This window comes from Quercus robur, chromosome 10 (genome assembly GCF_932294415.1).
Source record: "Quercus robur chromosome 10, dhQueRobu3.1, whole genome shotgun sequence".
Lineage (NCBI taxonomy): Eukaryota > Viridiplantae > Streptophyta > Magnoliopsida > Fagales > Fagaceae > Quercus > Quercus robur.
Window position 1 is genome coordinate 44996594 of NC_065543.1, and position 22670 is coordinate 45019263.

Below are 22670 nucleotides of genomic sequence, written 5' to 3' on the forward strand. Positions count from 1 at the left end.
TTTGTTGTGTTTTTATTTTTAAAGAAAACTACAGAAGACTAATATGAATTTAGGTCTAAATTTTATTTATTTTAGTTTGTTAATAAAGAGGGTAACAATATGAACACTATATCCACTCCAATGGCCAGTTTCTACTGCTCCTTTCTACTCCCCCCTCCATCCAGATTGGTCATAACACTTGTTGTCACATTTGCTGAAGATCATCATAAATAGTAATAGTTGCATTCTAGAGCAGCAGTCACCCAAAAGCCGCTCCTTTATAGTTGTTGAAGCAGTAGGGTTTTTTTTTTTTTTTTTTTTTTTTTTTTTTTGAGCAGCAAAAGAAACCCCTTCAAACCCAACCCCCCTCTTCTTTTTCTCTTGTCATCACATGGTGTAGTTGAAAATAAAATGTAGAATTCTATCTATCTCAAAAACGAAAAAGAAAAGAAGGAACTTGCTTTTGTTAAGCAAACAAAGACCAAATGGCGTTTTTAACTTCTCCCTCACACATTAAGGGGAAATTGCATAGTGCAGTAACTCCAAATCATGCAAAACTCACTCTACTCATCTGTGGCATTTTCTAGTACACATACACACCATCAGTCTCTGCGAAAGAGAACTCCCTCAATAGAACTTGTAACATTCCCAATTTGATACATAATGTGCAGAGCAACTTAACTTTTATCCACCACCCCAAAATAAAAGGTTTGCATTGAAAATTTTCTATACGAAGTAATGAGTATTCCTATAATCTCTCATTTTCCTATTTTCTCAAATGGCTGTTAGTACAGGCCTGCCCGATTATTTACCTCTGTGGACCAAAGTTATTATAATTCGGAAAACTTCACTTATTTCTTGAATATTACAAGGTATTACACGAGTAACCACAACCCACAGTACCCAGCCATGCTGCATGACCTTCGTCTGCATGTAGTCGAATCAACTCCACACTCTTCATCAGTAAAACACCTGTGGTCAGCACGAGCATCAGTGATGTGGCAAGCGCTCTCAACCTGTTGGTTATCATTAGCAGGACAGACTTGTAAAGACATTGCACTTGTCCGCCTGCCTTGCTTTTCACTCTGCACAAGTAAAAACTTCATTACTTACATGATTCAATTCCACATTTGAGAACAACAGAAGTATAAACTACAAAAGTGAAAACTGAAATAAAAAGGTCCGAACTCCAAACTACACTTTTGGTTCTCCAGCAATAGTTGTAGTTTCAATTTCACCCATATACATTGAATGATGTCAATCCCCCTCGACTTTTAATTGTCAATTTTGTGTCCCAACTTTCAAAACTAAGTCGTTTTCTAATGAAAAAATCTACTTGATTTTCAATTGACTTGATTTTGGAATTCAAAGGACGAAATGGAAATGATTAAATATATAGGAACGAAATTGAAACTGTGACAAATGTGCAGGGATAAAAATTGTTGTTTGGACAAATTAAAATAATACAAAAAGGTTAGAGTAAACTATACATGCAAGGAAAAATATAAGTTTCGAAAAACTTCTATTCAATCAGGAAGCATCTTTGGAGTATGTTAAAGGAAGAGTTTCAAAAATCAATCGCTATACAACCATATAGGAAGAAAACCTGGGCAAAACTCCAGTTAGTTGAAATATAGCTCTCTGGAAGCCTGTCATGCCAATCTCTTAATACTGGAAGGGGATGACCCTCAGTTGTGAAGATATAATTCCGATCAACCAAAAATGAATCATCAAACAGAAGATAGAGGTACTTGCACCTACAGGAAACATTAGACATTGACATAATTTTAAGAGTGAAAATTCTATGGCTGAGATAATATTTCTTTATTATTAATAACATGAAAAAGAAGGGAATGACAAAGCTTTACGTTTCAGCGAGGAAAAAACTATGCTGGTGATCTTCCAACTGCATAGTTGTCACGTCTCTAACGCTTGCAAATCCCCCTTCCACTTTGGTGTATAAATTAAGAGAATTAACAATCGATTCACCCACTTTTAAGTACCACGAATCTGATAACATGAAAAAAAAAAAAAAAAAGAATCAATCAAATGTGAGAATTAACAATTAATTCACCCACTTTTAAGAACCATGAATCTGATAACATGAAAAAAAAGATAGAAATCAAACAAATGTGAAAATCAGAATAGTCCAGAGCGCAGCTGAATAACCATGTGCCTTGATTAAAGCGAGAATTAATGCATTTGTGTGATATGCCTGCAACCATGCTCATAATGAAGCTTAAAGTACACAAGAAAGCAAGTCCTAAACCAAGCAATCCAAATTATGGACATGATAATTAAAATGAAGGGTAAATTACATATTTGGTCCCTAATCTTTACACTGTATGCCAATTTAATCCAAGACCTTTCAAATGTGTCAGTTTGGTCCCTAATATTTTAGTATTATGTCAAAATGGTCTCTACTGTTAAGTAATAGATGGAAAATGCTGACGTGACTAACGGCCAAAATAACATATTATTTTCATGCCACATAGATGGCCGGTACTGGAACGTCAGCATATACTTAACCAAAAAAAAAAAAAAAAAAAAGGCAAAAAACCAAATTAGATATCTTTTGCTCTATCTTTGGGGTAATGTCACCCACCATCAGTTGGGGTTTAAATCAAATAAGTGTAAATTAGGGTTAGAGAGAGAAGTGGATAGGTAAAGTGAACTGGGTTGATTGAGAGAGAAGGGATGAAATCAAAAGAAAGAAAAAAAGAGTGGGGGGGGGTTGACAAAGGAATGGAAAACACTGTCTCATCAATTTCTTTTTTTTCTACCTTCCTTTAACCCGTTGTCAAACTGTGGGCTTTCTTCATCTTATCAAATTTAAAAAGGGTAAAAGAAGGAGAAGAAGGGATGGCACTACAGAAACTCAGAAATACAAAGATCTACCATTGCCAAACAATGGGAGTCACATCTATTGTCCTCCAAATGGGGGAAAAAAGTATAATGTATTCCAAGACTACTTAATTGGAACTAAAGAAAAACTTGGAATCCATTTCAGAAGTAGGATTTACTTCATATCCTCTTTCTTTAAATTAGTAGAAGATATGAATTAATATCTTCTTGAAACAGATTTTTTCTTTCCTTTTGTTCTTAAAGTTTTCATCATTGCCATGTTTGACTTAACCCCCTGCCAGAGAGAGCAAAAGATATCTAATTTGTTTGTTTGTTTTTTTTATGTATATGCTGACATGTCAGTACATGTGGTCATGTATGTGGCATGAAAATAATATTTATTTTGGCTGTTAGCTATGTCAGCATTTTCTATCCTTTACTTAACGGCATGGACCATTTTGACACGATATCAAAATATTAGGGATCAAATTGACACACAATGTAAAGGTTAGGCACCAATACGTAACTTACCCTAAGATGAAACTAATGTGTGCTTTGCAACTTAATTACAAGGCTCATCAATGTTCAACTTCAATGTAAAATTACAACTTGTACATAAATGACCTAAAATTTACTACCTACAGTTGATTTACTTTTACAAGTTCAAAGTATAAATAAGCATTACATTTCCAGGGGAAAAAAAAAATCAAACAAAATAAAAATAAAAGAAACTCTCAGACAGTCAGTTCAAGCTAAAATTAAAAATAACTGATATGATACAATAAAAGACCTTTGGTGGCTTGATATAAGTAGAATGTTGACTCTGCCAATTCGGGGCGCAAAGGATAATATTTTTCTGTAGGATGCAACATTTGATGGTCCAGCAAATACCTGAATAATTACATGCTTTAACCCATTATGAAAAAAAATTCTGCCATAGTAGAGACCAAAGAGAGACAAAATTAAACTAAGCTAATTGTTGTTACAGAATATACAACTAAATGAAGACATAGGGAAATTTTCAAAAGCCGGTTACCTCTCAGGTAGAACTCCATACTTCTCCCATACATGGAAAAACTCACGGTGTGATGAATTAGCTGCTGCAATATCCCCAACAAGAACCTAAGCACCATATATCAAATATAAAGATCAGAAGGTCTCTCTGAGACTTAAAATTTCATTTCATAATATGTCCTTGCCTGCAGGCCGGGCCAAAATGCTTGAAGGCTTGTAAGCTGCCAATAAGTAGCCTTTCCTGTTCTCATATCAGCTTCATGATACCTACATACATTACAATAACAAGCTTCAAATCATAAACTTTTTTTTCTTTTCTTTTACAGCCTAATACTCAATAGTTGAACATAAATTCTTTTGGCTTGTAAACTCCTAATATAAACTCTTATATTAAACTTAGTGAGTGTTTAAAAATTTACACGGTAAAATACAAATTTGAATATTCACTCAAAAGATGTATAGCATCAACTTGTAAAACATGTAAAAAACATTTGAAACCACAAACCTCATAAAAATACCATTTAAGCAATTGAGCTAGAGCTCCATTGTGCAAAGTTCTTATGTCTAAAGAAGAGAAAATTCCCCACATAATTTATGGTTTATTTCAAAAAGGGTGCTGACCATTCCCCTGTGTAGTCTGTATTCTTTGTACTCTGACTAATCTGTTAATTTCATCAGCATGATGATACAGTCCAGACTGTTGGCAAAGACAATACAACCCAGGTTGTAAAACCAATGGCCTGATCCACAAAAAGTACACCAATTTATTTATTTATTTATTTTAATTAGCAAGCCACATTTGCTCCAGGTTTTTTTTTTTTTTTTTTGGACAAATCAAGACCTGAAATTTTGGGCGGGTAGAAAGTATAGCAAAGTCTGTCATTCCATATAACAGTCATGAAGTTAAAATCAATAAAGGTCACAAAATCTTGGAAAGTTGGTGAAAGTCTTTAGGCAAGTTATAAACGTAAATCAAGAAACCATAGGATGAAAATGAGACACGTAGAAACATAGAAATTATTCAAATTCAACAGAGCAAGACATCAGTGCAGTACCATGGACCGTGTCTAAAATATTTCTGCACTGCAAGATAAGCAGAATGGAACATTCGCCAAAACTCCTCCTTTCCAAAAAGAATGTGAGCTTTGAATAGATACTCATAGAATGAATCAACCCCTAAAATAAGCCACAGGGAATCCAACATCAGAAACATCAAGGTTAACTTAACAAATATAAAGAGGCAAAAAGATCCAGCATGCACCACAATCTGGAAACAGCATGGCATGCCATATTTGACAAATTTTACAATACAATATATGCTAAATTTTAAAAGGGAGCTCATATGTTTAGTGGTCTCATGAACCATATGACACAGAATCTAGCACAAAATGAATTGAAAAATCAGAGAGTACCTACCAGCCCCAATTCCAGCTGAATACTCTATCCAATCCCCAGTTACCACATCCAGCGTTGTTCCAAGTAAATTCAGTGAACTCCGCATGCCCCATAATTTACGAAGAGCACGTATAGCTACATATTCGTATGTGGGGTCACCAGTTAATTGTGATAAGGCTCCCATTTCAAGAATCAGAGAACCTGAATCCAGAATGAAAATCAGCTGATTTCAGTGCTGCACTTTTTGTGATACTCTCACATCATAAACTCTAAAAGATAAGCCTCTCACCACACCCAGAAGTGCTTGTTTCAGTAGTCTCATCCACCATCACTCCGTACTGTCCACAGAATTTTGCATTGATGCGGAGTCATATATCCTTCTTACAGACAAAACCAACAGACATTTCATACATTTTGAAATGTAAATTTTTTTTGGATGAATCAAAATGTGAGTAGGCTGAAAAGTGCTTGTCTTTCAGCATCATACTAATCAAGATAGCATCAATAAGAGCATGCTTAGTATCTGATTGATGACATTCATACAGTTGGAGGATAACAAAGACCTTTTAGTTCAACATACGACAGAAGATGAACTATTTTGAATAGCACCAGAAGCATAAGATTGCAAGTTTGATATTAAAGTTTAGTAATTGGCTTTCGCATATTATCAGACATGTTTAAAGAATGACATTTTTCAATATTTCAAGCTCAGTTGTTAAAAGTCTTGAAGTCAGGCCAATTTTTAGCATAAATTACTGAGCACTGAATAAGGGCTATGGTTCATCTATATCAAACTAAAAGTATGCTATATCCATTATGAGACAATGGAGAAGTGATATTCTAGCTACGTCTGAAAGAATATCTCATATATAAAAACACTACAATATGAAAGATCTGCATGAGCCTTCTTCAAAGGCTAGCAAACATGTGTTGCAATAAAGGGTACAGCCCTATATATTTCTTGTTACTAGTAGGTATCCTAACACTGGTTTAGAAGGTAAGTATATATATATGCGTGTGTGTATTTGAAAATTGACTTAAGCATGTTTTGGTAGTACCTTTAAGTTAATCCATGCATATGGCAACCCAGTGGGTGTATTGAATGCAGGTAGAAAGCGTTTCCCTAAATCTTCAGCCAAGATAAGCAGCTGATTCTTGTAAGCACCATGAACCAACCTGTTTGTAGAATCAGTTGCAAGTATATGAGCAGAAACTAGTCCTCCAAGAACTCTTATGTTGCACTACACCATAATGACCAAGTGGAAAAGAACACCATTAAAACATTTCAAAAACAACATAGTATGTAATAATATTGCTTCTTGAATGACATTGAGAAATTAAAATTAGCAATCTGATTCATCAAGATTTGATTAATCCATACTGCCCCACATGAAGCTTTAGAATCAACTAAACCAATGCTTTTCCAAGAACTATTTCAATCGCATACCTCAAAAAGATTTACCCTTGCATCAACATTGAATGTTATATTTTGAGAAAGCCAAAGTACTGCCCTTTCAAATTCAGTGCTGTTACCCATAATAAGAAGGCTGAAAAGGGAGGAGAGAGAGACAGTATCAGAATGATTATCCCACTATATAAAATGAAATCAGGAAAGCACCAAACTAGAATATATTACTGCAATAACTAATTATCAGAAAAAAAAAAAATAATGATAGTAATAGATTATTGCAATAACTAGATACATAACAGTTAAGATTGAAAAATTAGATCTACAACCTAACTATCTATGCACTCTTTACTCAAGTCACATGTTATACCTGGATAATGACTCAATAAGTGTGAGAGCAGATCCATTATAGTCTTGCGGCAAGTGTTCAAGCTGTAATGAAGAGAACAAACAGTTATATTTCCCCTTGCAACTAACTATTAATAGCATGCTCAATAATAAAAAATTACCCTCAGATTTCCCAGCTCGCTAAGAGAGTCAGTGAAAGATTTAGTAAGAGGCTTGAGCTCATCATGCTGCCAAAAAAGGAATAAAAAGATAAATATGATGTCATTAAATGGAAGTGTTATGTCAACTCTAACAAAATCATTGAAGATCAGGAACTGACCGGGAATGCATGGGTCATGTAGTTGTCATATGCATGGTAAAACCTGGAAAGAATGAGATATAAAACATACTGTTAAATTTCATCTCACAATTTATTAACAAGGAGATGTCAATATAATTTTTTAATCAAAAACCCCTTTTCTGTTCCACTTTGTTCAAATAGGTAAATTCATTTAGAATCAGTGCTTAAAATGCAATGAAGTTGGTCATGAACAATCACAAAAAAGCAAAACCACATATTTCTAACATGCTTGCTAATGTTACCTCATTTGTCACCTAAAGTTTAAAAGCAAATTGAAATTGAAATTAAAATTAAAAATAAAACTATTCAAACTAGCAGAGATCTATAAAAATAAAATAAATCCCTCATCTAAAATTTATTTGATGACAAATTTCAACCAGACACCAAGCATTGCCAACAACATAAGCCAAAGCAAATCCTGATATCAATCAATAAATTGAGAACAACCCATGATTCTATTAAGACTAAAATAGAAGACACCCGTCAGCTCAAAATGAAAACCAATACGAAAGTAATGAAATTGAGCTCAGAATATCAACTGGGTCAGTGTCAAAATTCGAGCTTTGCTTACATCTTCCGAACCTTCTCTCTCATAACGTGTCTCTTCTTAGCTGCCCAACGAGGTTCGAGTTGGCACGTGCAAGGGTTGAAGATGTTGGGAAAGATCACAAGGAACACAAGCATCCATGCCACAATAAACTCTCGAGGCAACATGGTTTTTGCTTCGTGTGCTCAATTTGAAAGCTTTCTATGAGTGAGTATGAGAATTTTTCGATTTTGTTGAGGTGGTTGTTGGGGATCTTGTCGAGCAGTGCCAGTGAAAGATTGGCCATCCGTTTAGAACATGAATAATAAAGGTATTGAGTGAGAGATTCTTGACCAATGAGTTGGCGCCACGTAATATTTAGGGTTTTGTGAATTTACACTTCTAATCGGTCAAGTAAACACGTGGTGTCCACCGATTGGTGTTTGACTATTTATCATGTCTCTGACTTCTCAATTGTGTTTTGACTGTTCGTAATACTTTTTTCCGGACTTTTAACATTTTTTTTGTGGGTCTTAAATAATGATTAAGTAATAAGTAATATTAGGAGCACGTAAAATGACATAACATGTACTAAAGGTGTGATAGTGTGTAATATATTTGTAGTGCTTATAACTTGCCATGTGGATGAGTTATGGTATAAATTGTATTATTTTACGTGATCTTTGTATTACTCATAACGTTTAATTATTTCACTCTTTTTAGAGTTATGCTGGTGTCATGTTGGCACTATTTGTGTCACAACTCGTCCACGTGACGAGTTATGAGTAGTAAAGGGGTGTCCTCATATAAACCTACCATTATCTCTCTACAATTCACAACTTGCAACACAAGCATAACTTTTTTTTTTTTTAATGAGAAACTAGTACCACATTTTATTTCGCAACTTCATTGTCATAATTGTGACGTGAAAGAGTGTGAGTGGTGGAAAAGAAAAATTGTGGGTTCATGTGTAAGTGATAAACCAATCTGCTACATCATAATTGTGATAAAAAAATTGTGAAATAATGTGTGGTCATAAAACTACTATTTAGTTTGTGAAATATGTACATTTAATTATTTATTTATGTACATATTTATAATTTTTATTTATTTTGAATCCTTCTACAATGACAATATAAATTTATAACATTTCAAAATTTGTCTATTACCTCGCATATGGACATTGAAAATTTTTAATTGTAGATTAAGGTGGGTGCAAGTGTGGAGTGGTAGGCAATAGAGAAGTGTTGTAAAATTGGAGTAAATTTTTGTTGTTACCCTAACTTCATTGTTTTCTTTTCCAAAGTAGAATAATTATTTTTGTTAACCTTCAAAAAGAAAAATTCATAGATCTGACACTACAAAAAAGATTGCTATTTGCGACGAAACTTTTTTGACAACTACAAAAAGCCATCGTAAAAACTAGCTTTTTTGACGGCAAATCTCTTCCGTCGACAATTACTCGTCAAATATTAACATATTTGTGACGGCAAAATAAGTCTGTCAAAAATGCCTATTATTTTTGTCGAAAATGTGATTTTTTTCGGAGGGAAGTGTTCCCGCCTTACTTTTTACGACGGCATAAAAATGTTTGTCGCTAGTAAAGTATTATTTACGACGACTGAAAAAAAACCGTCGGAACTATTAACACTTGTGACGGCTTTGGTACGTCGAAAATACAAAACATATATTTTTTATGGTGTTAGTATTTGCGACAAACAATCTTCCATCGTAAATATAAAAGATGGTATTATTTACAACGACAGAAGAAACACCATCGACACTATTAACACTTGTGACAGCCTTTGTGCATTGAAAATACAAAATATATATTTTTTATGGTGTTATTATTTACGACAAACATTATTCTATCGTGTAAAAAAAAAAAAAAAAAAAAAAAAGGTATTAACGACTGACATGAAGCCATTAAAAATGGTAAAATATTTTGGAGGGAAAATTCCCTCCTTACTTTTCACATTTGTGACAACATTTATCCATCGCAATTAATTTTTTTATTTTTCTAATTGAGTTTGTATTTACGACAAACATGCTGACCGTCGTAAATAGTTAATTTACTTTAAAAGAAAGAATGTGTAAGTAATGGAATTGGATCCCTCCCAATAAATAATATTTGCGATAGACCTACACCGTCGACATTGGTAATTTTTTTAAAAGGGGGAAATCATGCCCTTATTTTTCATGTGTTTGATGGTTTTTTCCATCACTATATATTGCATTGTTATTTACGACGGATGTTGTGGTCATCGTTAATAGTTAAAATTTTCATAAGAAAAAAAGGTATTAATGACAGTAAGATAAATTTGTCACAATAAAAGTGATTTCCAACATACATATGCCCGTAAAAAAATGATTATTTACTTTGAATGGTAAATTTTCCTCAATTTTGTCTTACAAACTCTAGAATTTTATCTTAATTTTGAAAATAAAAAAAAAAAATTCTAAAAAGACCCACTAAGTACATGATGGCTATTTTGGTCATTTCAGAAGTAAAACGTAATTTGATCATTTTGAAGCTTTTAGGGGCACTTTCATCACTTTAGATGTTTATGGGTATTTTGGTAATTTCCTATATTTGATGGCGTATTTCAGCCATTTTGAATGGTCGGATTGTGTCAACGGGTTAATCAAAGTTTCCTAGTGGGTGGGTACAACAACATGTATCCATCATGAAACCAGATGGAGATCCAAAATCTGGCCGTTGGATTAGTAGAATGTGGTGAAATATTTGTGTTTGTAAATTACAATGATAATCAGACGATCAGATTGTGAGAACAGAGTAGTCAAATCTTGCGAAACTTCGTCAAAGTCTATTAAACTTGGTCAATTTTGGTCAAAATTCAAAGTTGGTTCTGAGATCACTGGATTTGATCAAATTAGGTTGTTCAATGAGGTTTTAAGTGGGTTTTGGGTATTGATAAGAGTTTTAAGGTTTTCTTGGTTTTCATGTTTTTATTAGTTTCAAGTTTTAAAATGGCAAAGTCAAAAGTCATATGCAAATCCATTTGAGGTCATTTTGTAGGTTTTTGGTTGTATTTTGCAGATCATTTTCTTGATTATTAGTAATACTTATATAGTGTATAACTCTCTTAATTAGTATAGTATTAGATATTTTTAGTGATTGAAGTTTCATTATAGGCGGATACGACACGCATCCATCTTGTGCAATAGTCGAATTTAAAATTTGACCATTGGATTGAAAAAGTATGATAAAATAATGGTTTTGATAAATTTTGAGCTCAATCAAACAGTTGGATTAGGAGAACATGACCAATCAAAATTTTTGGTGTGCTAGTACAACAACACATGTCCATAATGCTCTAGACTCAAACCCAAAGATCGATCTTCCCACCACCACCATGCATTCTCACTCTCAAACCCTAGATTAGGCCTCTCTCTATTAGCACTCACCGCCGCCGCTAGCCGATTGAAGCCCCCAATGATCAATATTTGAATATTAATTTCACTGAGTCTAGTGGTATTGGGACTATCTATTAATTTTGACTAGATTTGACTAATTTAAACTAAACTTTGACCGCACCTTTCTCTAAATCTGACTATTTGATTGTGACCATAATTTATCAAAATTAACTTTTCATTACACTCTTCAGATCCAACGGTTAGATTTCAAATCTAAGTTTGGCGCGTGATAGACATGTGTTGTGTACTTGTATGGTTTTGTTTTCTCAATTGGACCATCCAATTGGTCTCAAATTTCACTAACACGAATATGTCACCGTACTCTTCAATCCCAATGATCAAGATTTGAATATGATTTTCACCAAGTCCAGTGGTCTCGAGACCATCTATTAAGTTTGACCGGATTTGACCAACTTTGACTAAACTTTAACCGCGGCTTTCTCTAAATCCAACTGTTTAATTGTGACCATAATTTACCAGAATTAACTTTTCATTACACTATTCAACTCCAACGGTTAGATTTTAAATCTAAGAATGGTACGTGATGAACATGTGTTGTGTACCTATATGGCTATATATATTCTCTCAATCTGACCATCCAATTGGTCTCAAATTTTACCAACACCAATATGTCATCATACTCTTCAATCCTAATGATCAAGATTTGAATATGAATTTCATCAAGCCCATTGGTATCGGGACCATCTATTAAGTTTGATCGGGTTTGACCAACTTTGACTAAACTTTGACCATGCATTTCTCTAAATCCAACCGTTTAATTGTGACCATAATTTACCAAAATGAACCTTTCATTACACTCTTCAAATCCAACGGTTAGATTCCAAATCCAAGTATGGCATGTGATGGACATGTATTGTGTATCTATATGGCTATATATATTCTCTCAATCTGACCATCTAATTGGTCTCAAATTTCACCAACATCAATATGTCACCATACACTTCAATCCTAATGATCAAGATTTGAATATGAATTTCACCAAATCCAGTGGTACCGAGACCATCTATTAAGTTTGATTGGGTTTGACCAACTTTGACTAAACTTTGACCACGCATTTCTTTAAATCCAATCATTTGATTGTGACCATAACTTATTAAAATTAACCTTTCATTATACTCTTCAAATCTAATGGTTAGATTTCAAATCTAAATATGGTGCATGATGGACATATGCTGTGTATTTGTATGGTTATGTTTACTCAATCTGACTATCCAATTGGTCTCAAATTTCATCAACACCAGTATGTTATCATACTCTTCAATACTATTGATCAAGATTTGAATATGAATTTCACCAAGTCAAGTGGTCTCGGGACCATCTATTAAGTTTGATCGAGTTTGACCAACTTTGACTAAACTTTGACCTCGCCTTTCTCTAAATCCAACCGTTTAATTGTGACTATAATTTATCAGAATTAACCTTTCATTACACTCTTCAAATCCAACGGTTAGATTTCAAATTTAAGTATGGTGCGTGATGGACATGTGCTGTGTACTTGTATAGTTATGTTCTAAGTATGGTGCGTGATGGACATGTGCTGTGTACTTGTATAGTTATGTTCTCTCAATCTGACCATTCAATTAGTCATATTATTTTTTTTAAAAAAAGTAAACGTAGTTAGTCACATATTAAAATTTATACATAAATTTAATAATAGCTATGATTTTAAAAAAAATTTATAAGATAGAACGTGTAATAATTTTTGTTGTGTGGTATTTTTTTTTTTTTTTTTTTTGAGAAAGTTGTGTAGTGATTTTTATTGAGTATATGTGATTATTATTTTTTATTTTTTAATTTTATTTCATAGCTCATTAATATTATATTCTTAATATTTTGAACTCATTAACTCACTTAAATATATAGATGTATTTGATTCATGTACAATTACAAAATGCACGACAAAATGGTAATTGCTAGTCAAAAATGGTAATTAATTATAATTGTCTTCTTTTATTTTTATTTTTTCCTCAAAATAAATCTGTCTTCCTTTATTTTTCCCACCCAAAATTTCCCAAAAATTTGTTTCCCTCCTAACGTGTTTCACTTAGCTCCCCCCACCCCTTCCCGCGCCGTAAAAAACCAAAATCTGACCTTTTACTTAGGTTTTTTTCCCCTAAAATTTGCTTTCCTCTCTCTAAGCTGTCACTCTTCTTCTCTTTTTCTCTCCATCCTCATTGGCCAACACGGCGGTGTAGTCACCGGGGCTCAAGACTTATTTCAAAACCCCAGAAGGACGTTATAAGCTACATTACGAGAAGACTCACCCTTCAGGTCTCCTTCATTATGCTCATGGCAAAACCATCACTCAGGTTCATTCTTCCAAACATTTCTGAAATTTCTATTTTTTACTTCTTCAAACCAATTTTTCTGTTTTGGGAGTTTTCTTGAATACCCATTTCGTGAAAATGGATGTTCTGTGAGTTTAAGGTTTTTTTTTTTCTTTCTTGTTGATAATGATTTCTAGGGTTTTAATTAATGATCAATACCTGTTTGTTAGAATTACCGTTTGAATATGGGTTTTGATTTATTTTGATTAATAGTTTTCCATGATTATATTTGGTTAATGTTGATATATTTGGATATAATTTTGATACCCAATTTTCAAAATTAAGGTTTTTAGGACTATTTTATTTCAAATTTATTAACGTGTATTTCTGGAAGGTGTTTGGTTGATTCTCACGTTCTGGGATTTTCTAAAAAGTCCATGGGTCATTGGGGTCTTCGATTAAGATTAATATATAGTAGTAATAATAGGATTGGGTCATTGGGGTCTTTGAGTTCTAGTAATTCAATGGGTAATTCAAACTTCGATGGTAAAGGTTCTTATTTGGTCTTCAATGTTGGAGATGCTATCTTTATAAGCGATATGAATTCTCAAGACAAGGTAGTTTGGTATTTTAGTTAGTTGAGTGGTCAAACAATGAAATTTGAAATTTATGTTAGTTAGTTCAGTCTTTTTTTTTTTTGTTACAATTTCTTGGCAACCAAATGGTGTTGAATTCTATCAGGAAATTTGTTCAAATATTGCTTGGTTGCTGAGAAAATTGCACACAAGTGACAGGAAAGTGAAATTTGAAGTCTTACACTATTGCTATGAACATAGAGCCTTATTCATCACTTGTATTTTACATTCCAGTTGCTGCAATAGAGAATGGTGTGTTTACTTCTCTAGAGATGGCAAAGTCATTTGATTTCACTTCGGAGGAGCGAATATACAATTGGTATTTTATTTTGTGATAGAACTATTGCTAATATATGCGCTTAAATTGATTTTTATTTTATTTTATTCTGTAGCTATTAACTTCCAAGTGAATAGGTGATTCATTTTGCTTATTCTCTTTATTTCTCTTCTGATGTATATATTTTAAATTGTTATATTTGTTTCTTCACTTTGGGTGATGAATAGATATTTTGTTTATGTTAAGTTAAAATCTTACTACAATGGTCAGTATGACATATTTCATAATGACTACAACTTTGTTTTATTATTGTTATTAGTTAAGCTACTACTGGAAACCAATTGCATTCTATATTACCATAGTTCCATTTGGTTTCATGTTTGGTAATACTGTGTGTGGAGCCTGATATATTCCATAATGGCGATATAATTTTCATAAGCCTGTTATATATGGATGTATGCATTCACACAGCACAACCTATTTTGTTCCTGGAGAAACTCAAAATTGATCTAGAAGCCTGTGAATCTAACATGGCTATAACACTCCATAACAGTAGTATACATAAGATGGATACTATAGCTATTAATCTAGTGCTGTCTAATAGCTTTATAGTTGATGGGTATATATCATTTGTGTATTTTTCTCTCTCACCCCTTATAAATGCATAGGTGCTTTTTTATGGGAAAGGCCTCCTGTTTATTGCATATCCTTTCATCATATCCTTTCTCTTTCTGCCTATTTTTTATGTTTAAAATTTTAAATAATTTTAAAATTACTTAAAGTTGGGTTCTCTTATAAACATAAAGTCTATTGTTTGTTATGTATTTATTTATTTATTGGAAAGTTCATGAATTGGCCACACACAAATATTGGTTGTTTGTGGATTGGCCATATGGTTTCCTCGAGATACTTTCACCAACTTGCCTTGTAGTTAATAAAATGAGTGGCGGGCACAAAGGGTGTTATCCTGAGAAATATTTTTATTTTAATATTATTAAAAATTTTAAAAACATAAAGAGTTGCTTTTTGTTTTTTACTAAGGGTCCGTTTGGATACAGTTTATTGTTGCTGAAACTGAAAATTGTTGCTGAAAACACTGTAGCAAAATAATTTTTAAATGTGTAAATAGTACCGTGGGACCCATTTTTAATATTTTTTTATATGTGAACAGTAAAAGCACAGTACGTGAACAGTACATTTACTGTTCATAATAGTGAAATTTGTCTCCCAAAGTCAACAAAAGCGGGCCAAAAAAAAAAAAAAAAAAAAAAAAAAAAAGAGAAAACGCGAACTGGGAAAACGCAGACGCAGCGAACGCGGAGCCCAAACGCTCACTAAAAGTGCTTTTATATTGTAATTTGGGTTTGGACATATGTACATTAAAAGTTCTTCTGATTTTTCAATTGATTCACTATATGTATTCTTTGATGTTGATAATTCCATTGTTATTCATTGTAGGGATTGTTGTTGATGTTAAATTAATACGTTTTAATATCTTTATTATGTATTGTAAATATAATTTGCATAGTAATAATTTTTTTTTGTATACTTATTCAGTTTAATCAAAATATTACAGACCAATGTTGGAGAAGGAAATCAAAATGTGGACGAAGACACAAAAGATGACTCTGAGGAGGAAGATGACTTAGATGGCTCTCAAAAGGAGAATACTAACTCAAATGATGATTGATCTTCCAATATTTATGTTTTCAAGTTTGGTGAAGGATATTATAGCTTTCATGTAGATGTTTTAATTAATATTTTTTATTCTATTTTATAGACATTTTAATATTTTTTTTATTGCATTATGCACTTTCTAGATTTGGACAATTATGGATTTGTGCTTGTTATTTGAATTGAAAAACTTTTGGGAGATTTATGTTTCCTCGCAATTAAAATATTAGAAATGATCTCTTTTATTATTGACAGAATTATTTTGTTGCAAATAATGTGTTACTGACGTGGTGAATAGGTTTCAATAATGGTCAAAGTTCATTGAAAAAGGTAAATGGTCACATTGATAATGTATTGTTGACGAAAAACCCATTATTTTACGATGGCTTTTAGTCGTTGAAAAACTACATTAACGACAACTATAGTTCATCACAAAAGTTATTTTCGACGACAAACCAAGTACTTATGACAGTTTTTATTCATCAAAACAAGGGCATTAACAACGACTTTAGTTTGTTGTAGAAAGTATTTGGTCATTTGACTTTCTTGTATGAAGTTACATTGTCGACGACAAACCAAGTAATTACGACGGCTTTTATTCGTCAAAAAAAGGTATTAACAACGGCCTTAGTTTGTCGTAGAAAGTATTTGGTCGTTTGACTTCCTCGTATGAAGTTACATTGTCGACGACAAACCAAGTAATTACAACGGCTTTTATTTGTCAAAAAAAGGTATTAACGACGGCCTAAGTTCAACGTAGAAAGTATTTGGTCATACGACTTCCTCATATAAAGTTGTATTGTCGATGACAAATGAAATAACTACGACGGTACTTTGTCGTCGAAACTATGCATTAACGACGGCCGAAGGTCGTCACAAAAGGTATTTGGTCGTCCAACTTCCTCGTATGAAGTTGAATCTATAACGGCAATTATCAAGTACTTACGACGGAGTTGTGCTGTCGAAAATGAGTGTTAGCAACGGTCTCGTCGGTAATATAGTATTACCGACAAGGCTTTTTCCGACGGCCGTCGACGGCCTTTTACCGTCGGCAATACTAATTTGCGACAGCTTTTTGTGTTGTTTCGACGAACTTTGGCCATCGCTAATAGCAATCTTTTTTGTAGTGTGACATGTTTGAGTTTGACTCTTCTAACATTTAACTAGTCCCCAAGAATGATGAGATTAGTGAACTCCGAATTACAATTCATGTAATCAAAAAAACAATAGGCCTTATTTTAAAGATAAAAAACTGTCTTTACAAATCTCAAAAAGGAAATAGGAGATAAAAATTAGAACTAAAAGAAAATCATTCAAAAGGAGGTAATCAATTAAGATCATGCTATAAATTGCGCACCACCCCCCACCCCCCCTAAAAAAAAAAAAAAAAAAAAGGTAATCCTTGATCTCTTGGCAATGCATGTTCTGAGAATTTTTTGTGTTTAATGTACATCTAAGTTATAACTATTCTCTCAACAACAACAACAAAAAGTTCTAACTAAAGGCCTATAATTTTTTTTAATTAAAAAAAATCTAACTAAAGAATGTTATGTTTAGCTGGATGGAAAATGAAAAAAAAAAGGACAGGAGATAAGAGAACGCGGAGGAAACAGCAATTGTTTTGTGGTAAGAAAAGAGAGAACAACCATTTTTTTCACAAGCATAGCTAATTCAGTTTTGTGGGGAAGAAACATATCCACTATCCTTCTTTTTTAAGTGAGGCAGTTTTGTGAGAATCTAGCTACATGTTTGGATCACTTTTATAAAATTTGTTTTGAGTCAAACACTTTGTTAAATTTAAACAAACATTTGGTAATTAATTAATCAAAACAGTTTTTATATGCGAGCGGCACCATTTATACAAAATTAACAATGCAAAATTCGGACCAAAAGAGAAGCTAATTGACAATGCAAAATTATAGGTCATATAAATCTTCCAACCCACTTTTTTCTGTTTTACTTTATATTCAACCGATTATTACTTATCATGTGGTTGATTTTTTTTTTTTTTTTTTCCATTTTAAACTTTAATTATCTTATATAAGAAAAAAATTAAATAAATACACAGTAAGTTGTGATTGGTGAAATACAAATTTTGAGATAAAAAATTTATATTTGAATGATCTCGCTGGTTCAACGCATTCCCCGCTCGATAACCTTTCCCCTTCCAAACCTCAAAAACCAACCTTCCATACAAAAACAAAGCCATGCAAAAATAGCATGCACAAGAAAAACACAAACAGAAACAAAAAAATTCCTCTCTTTTTCTCTCATTAATATAGCAATATAACAAACCTCCCCCCCTAAAACCTCTCTCATCCACAATACTCTTTACCTTTTTCCCAACTCTCCTTTTCCCCCAAACCCATAGATCTGCTTTCTCTTTCCTCCCAATTCCCTCCTGTGGAGGTTGCTTCATAGAGGAAAAACCTAGAGGAAGTAGGTCTCAACTCTCAATCCCTACCACCCTTCCTCTCATTCTTTCATTCATTCATTCTTTCTTTCTTTCACCATGGCTTTCCCTTTCCCATTCCCTTTCCCTTTACTTTTCCTTCTCTTCCTTTCCATTCCCTTCTCAGAATCCAAGCTCTCCGTCGACTACTACACAAAAACATGCCCTGATTTTGACTCCATCATGCGTGAAACTGTCACCAGCAAACAGATCAATAGCCCTACAACCGCCGCAGGCACTTTACGTCTTTTTTTCCATGACTGCATGGTTGATGGCTGCGATGCCTCGGTCCTCATCTCCACAAACCCCTTCAACAAAGCCGAGCGTGACGCTGATATCAACCTCTCTCTCCCCGGCGACGCCTTTGATCTGGTTGTTCGTGCCAAGACCGCCCTCGAGCTCTCTTGCCCCGGCATTGTTTCCTGCGCTGATATCTTGGCTCAGGCTACGCGTGATCTTATCACCATGGTGGGTGGCCCTTTCTACAAAATACGTTTGGGACGTAAAGATGGCTTTGAATCAAAAGCTGAACTTGTTAACGGACAAGTTCCGCAACCAAACATGTCCGTGAACCAATTGATCAAAGTTTTCGCTGCTAAAGGGTTTAGCGCACAAGAAATGGTTGCGCTAACAGGTGCACATACCATTGGATTTTCTCATTGCAAGGAATTCAGTCACAGAATCTACAATTACAGCAACACCTCCCCATCTGACCCGGAAATGTATCCTAAGTACGCTGAGGCATTGAGAAAAACTTGTTCAAACTACCTTAAAGACCCTGGAATGTCTGCTTTCAATGATATAATGACACCAAGCAAGTTTGATAACATGTACTATCAGAATCTTCAGAGGGGATTGGGGCTCTTGGCCACCGATCATGCACTCAGTAAGCACCCTAGAACCAAGCCATTCGTAGACTTGTACGCTTCAAACCAGACTAAGTTCTTCGAGGATTTTTCACACGCAATGGAAAAGCTTAGTGTTTTTGGTATCAAGACTGGCCGGAAAGGAGAGGTGAGGCACAAGTGTGACGCTTTCAACACTCTCAAGGCATAGAAATATTTGTGATTGTTTTGATTTGTATCCAGAAGAAACAGGGTTTTAAAAAAAAACAAAGGTTCTAAATTCCCTTTAACTTCATATTTTGTTTTGCTTTTTATAAGAACCATGATAGTGATTATATTTATATGGTGATCTGATTGATGTTCTTCATGATGACATGTTCACGACAATATAATATTTGAGAATAGAAGCTTGTACTATTTTTTTAAATATAAATGTTATGTGGTTTAAGATTAATGAATGATGAAAGAAGGGAAACGATTTTCCTCTTCATCTGCAAATTAAGTGTGTTAATTGTTTGAGGTTGTAATTTTCATAGGTGAGTAAAAATAAAATTCTTAGTTTCTCAATTGAGATTCTTTCCCCCCTTTTTCCAAGTTTGTTTTCTGTTGGCTTTTGGAAGATGGATGAGTGGAATTCAATGGGGATGCAGCACATGTTTTAAACATGCCAAGAACTTCTCGAGGTTGAAAGTTTTTCAAACATTATTGATTCATTAGTTTGCAGAATAAGTATAAAATATCTAAACTCAGATTATAACGTATGAACAAGAGAACAAAACATGACTTTGAATTTTCCGAAGGATAATTATTAGCTTACATGAATAGTAGAACGTAAAGTGTACATTGTAGGCAAAAAGATTCTTCCAAATTGTCAAATATTTGCCACTTTGGAAGAATGTGTACCATCCTTTTGCCTATCATGTAGGCTTTACATTCTCGTATTAATGTAAACTAATAATTTTCCTTTTCCGAATTGTCTAACGCTACAATTTTTAAGAATCAAATGATGGTGAGAGAAGTTTCTCAAAAAAAAAAAAAAAAAGGAAAAAAAATGATGGCGAGAGATCCTCTTGTCAGTGGAGTTATAGGAGGAGGCAGGTGATCGTTGATTGTGGGGATCAGTTGATGATGTTGGATCTTACCATCAACGCCACTAAAGAGCACAACCTCTATGAAGACGAACTTTGAATACTTCTTGACTCAATTCGTTTAATGTTATCAGTGTTTATGCAGTGCTGTTGCCATCCACTCACGTGGCTAATTTTATTTAAAAGCGTTTTGTTTTTTATGCTGACTAATCCCAACTTAAAACAATGTTGTTTAACAAAATCACGGCAAGTTATTATCAGATTTGGACAAAATGACTGGATTAACTCAATTTGACAAAAGGATTGAATTGACATAAATTAGACCTTAGATTTTAATTTGACAACTAAAGAAAAAGTCAGTTGACTGAATGGATTCCATGAATTTATACAACATTTGAAAAAAATGTGGCAATCAAAGTTTCACTCTCAATTCAATGTAAATTGTCATGCACATTTGTATGCGGCCAAAAACACAATTGGCTCTTTTCAATAATTTTCAAGGAGAATTTGAACAAAAATGAAAGAACAGATCATCTGCGTATCAACTAGCAACACAAGGAAGTAGTAAACAAGCAGAAAGATCCAAAATATGCATTGCAAATAGCATCCACTTTTTAAGTAGTTGAATTGCTTATGTGAATTGCTTTCTCCGCTTAAGGTAAACTACAGACATAGAACATAATCAATAGAACTGTAAATAATTTAATCTTAAATCTAATACACAATTGCTGGTTTTTCATTGTCCAAATTGATCCAATAGCAAGCAATTAATGGATTGGCATCCTGATCATATCATAGACTCGGCGAACTGTGGTAGAATCATCCATTCATGTTACATAGGGGTACAAGGTCACAAGTCATATACTCTAAATAAGGCTGAATCTAGCATCATTGATTTATTTCAAATGGGAGATTGCTTGAAAAAAGATACATTATGATCAACTATTGTTATAATGCAGTCTCAGACTGCCTACCTAGAGACTTTCCATAATACTTCACCCATCTTTTTCACTTTGAGAATCATAAAAATCAAAAGGGGAGAAGGATAAGCACTGTTTAGATTTCCCAAACTGTATAGCATGCGCTTCTGGAGGAGCTGCATTGGGCAAGCCTAATCGAATACACAGACTCTGACAGCTTTTCTTTGAAACATAGGATGGCAAAGGTTTGATGACTGCTGGTTGTTCAAATCGGCCATGAGAAGCCTGAGCTATCGGCTTGAAGACACAAGATGCACCACTGTATAAGTTTTGATCTTGATCCAAGGAATTCAAGCCAATCTGAGACTCCTTGTGGTGTGTTATATCAGGTGCACAAGAAGAAAAGTCAATGAAACATGGGGAAGAATGACCGGGAAGGAAACCACTGTGACTTTGGAGAGGTTGAAGGTAAGCATTGAAGCTAGCCCCCTCTCCCTGAAGCTGCATTAGTTTCTTCTTTAGCCTCTCGTTCTTATGGGCATTTTGGTGGCCTCCAAATGCCTGCGAGCTTGAAAACTCCTTAAGACAAAACACACATACATACCTCTTCTGTGCTGGTTCACATATTGAACTTTTCTCTTCAAAAGATTTCTCCATCCCCAACAATTCTTTGTCAGAGGACCTAACACTTCCCTGCCTTTCAAATTTTTTCATATATTTCTCACCCTGGGCATAAGGATCCACATCAAAGCCAAATAATTTGAGCCTTTTCGCCTCCATGTGGATATCAGAAAAGAAGTCATCATTCTTGCTCCTTCTACGCAAGAGTAAGTTAGAGGCCCCAAAGTTTGTTTGCAACATATTGTTTTCCATTCTCTCTAAAACTAACAATTTAGCATACCCCTCTAGGCCTTGAATCTTTACCTTATATAGAAAACTTCTTTGGGTTCACCAATATTTTACACCCAAATAGTATTATTCCATGTTAAGAACAGGATAAATGTGTTGAAAGAGTCAATCAAAGAAAATGAGTAACAAGAACAGAAGTAGGTAGCTGGCATCCATCAGAGGATTAGGACAACATTTTAACAAAGACATGCATCAAATTTTCCATATCAAAGAGAGATTATCTTACTTTAAATGGTATATAGGCAGCTAGGCATTTTTTACATGCAAATTTGCTGAGGCATTATTAAAAG

The 22670-nt window shown here is 33.8% G+C and overlaps 4 protein-coding genes across 4 annotated transcripts; 2 read left to right on the forward strand and 2 right to left on the reverse strand.

Moving 5' to 3' along the window:
* Positions 1-587: 587 nt before the first annotated feature.
* Positions 588-8159, reverse strand: LOC126701660 (alpha-mannosidase I MNS5). Its single transcript, XM_050399959.1, has 15 exons — positions 7900-8159; positions 7308-7350; positions 7150-7215; positions 7011-7072; positions 6680-6779; positions 6291-6473; positions 5522-5570; positions 5254-5433; positions 4893-5013; positions 4023-4104; positions 3860-3945; positions 3614-3714; positions 1848-1989; positions 1586-1736; positions 588-1064 (listed from the first exon to the last, which is right to left on the reverse strand). Exons 1-15 carry the CDS (start codon positions 8040-8042, stop codon positions 855-857), a joined length of 1719 nt encoding a protein of 572 aa, XP_050255916.1. The 5' UTR covers positions 8043-8159; the 3' UTR covers positions 588-854.
* A 5045-nt stretch (positions 8160-13204) lies between these two features.
* LOC126704226 (uncharacterized) lies at positions 13205-14312 on the forward strand. Its single transcript, XM_050403243.1, has 3 exons — positions 13205-13219; positions 13509-13622; positions 13934-14312. Exons 1-3 carry the CDS (start codon positions 13205-13207, stop codon positions 14216-14218), a joined length of 414 nt encoding a protein of 137 aa, XP_050259200.1. The 3' UTR covers positions 14219-14312.
* Positions 14313-18531: 4219 nt separating this feature from the next.
* On the forward strand, positions 18532-19834 carry LOC126702852 (peroxidase 65-like). Its single transcript, XM_050401716.1, has one exon. It carries the CDS (start codon positions 18679-18681, stop codon positions 19672-19674), a length of 996 nt encoding a protein of 331 aa, XP_050257673.1. The 5' UTR covers positions 18532-18678; the 3' UTR covers positions 19675-19834.
* Positions 19835-21546: 1712 nt separating this feature from the next.
* LOC126704227 (uncharacterized) lies at positions 21547-22344 on the reverse strand. Its single transcript, XM_050403244.1, has one exon. The coding sequence runs from the start codon at positions 22342-22344 to the stop codon at positions 21547-21549; it is 798 nt and encodes a 265-aa protein (XP_050259201.1).
* Positions 22345-22670: the final 326 nt, after the last annotated feature.

Excerpts from the sequence above, each read along its gene's own strand:
- LOC126704227 (XM_050403244.1), bottom strand. The coding sequence starts at position 22,344 with ATGGAAAACAATATGTTGCAAACAAACTTTGGGGCCTCTAACTTACTC.
- LOC126701660 (XM_050399959.1), bottom strand. The coding sequence starts at position 8,042 with ATGTTGCCTCGAGAGTTTATTGTGGCATGGATGCTTGTGTTCCTTGTG. Across the intron at positions 7,351-7,899 it reads AGAGAGAAGGTTCGGAAGAT|GTTTTACCATGCATATGACA; the intron begins GTAAGCAAAGCT and ends CATTCTTTCCAG. Across the intron at positions 5,434-5,521 it reads AACAAGCACTTCTGGGTGTG|GTTCTCTGATTCTTGAAATG; the intron begins GTGAGAGGCTTA and ends TTCTGGATTCAG.
- LOC126702852 (XM_050401716.1), top strand. The coding sequence starts at position 18,679 with ATGGCTTTCCCTTTCCCATTCCCTTTCCCTTTACTTTTCCTTCTCTTC.
- LOC126704226 (XM_050403243.1), top strand. Across the intron at positions 13,623-13,933 it reads ATGGCAAAACCATCACTCAG|GACTATTTTATTTCAAATTT; the intron begins GTTCATTCTTCC and ends TAAGGTTTTTAG.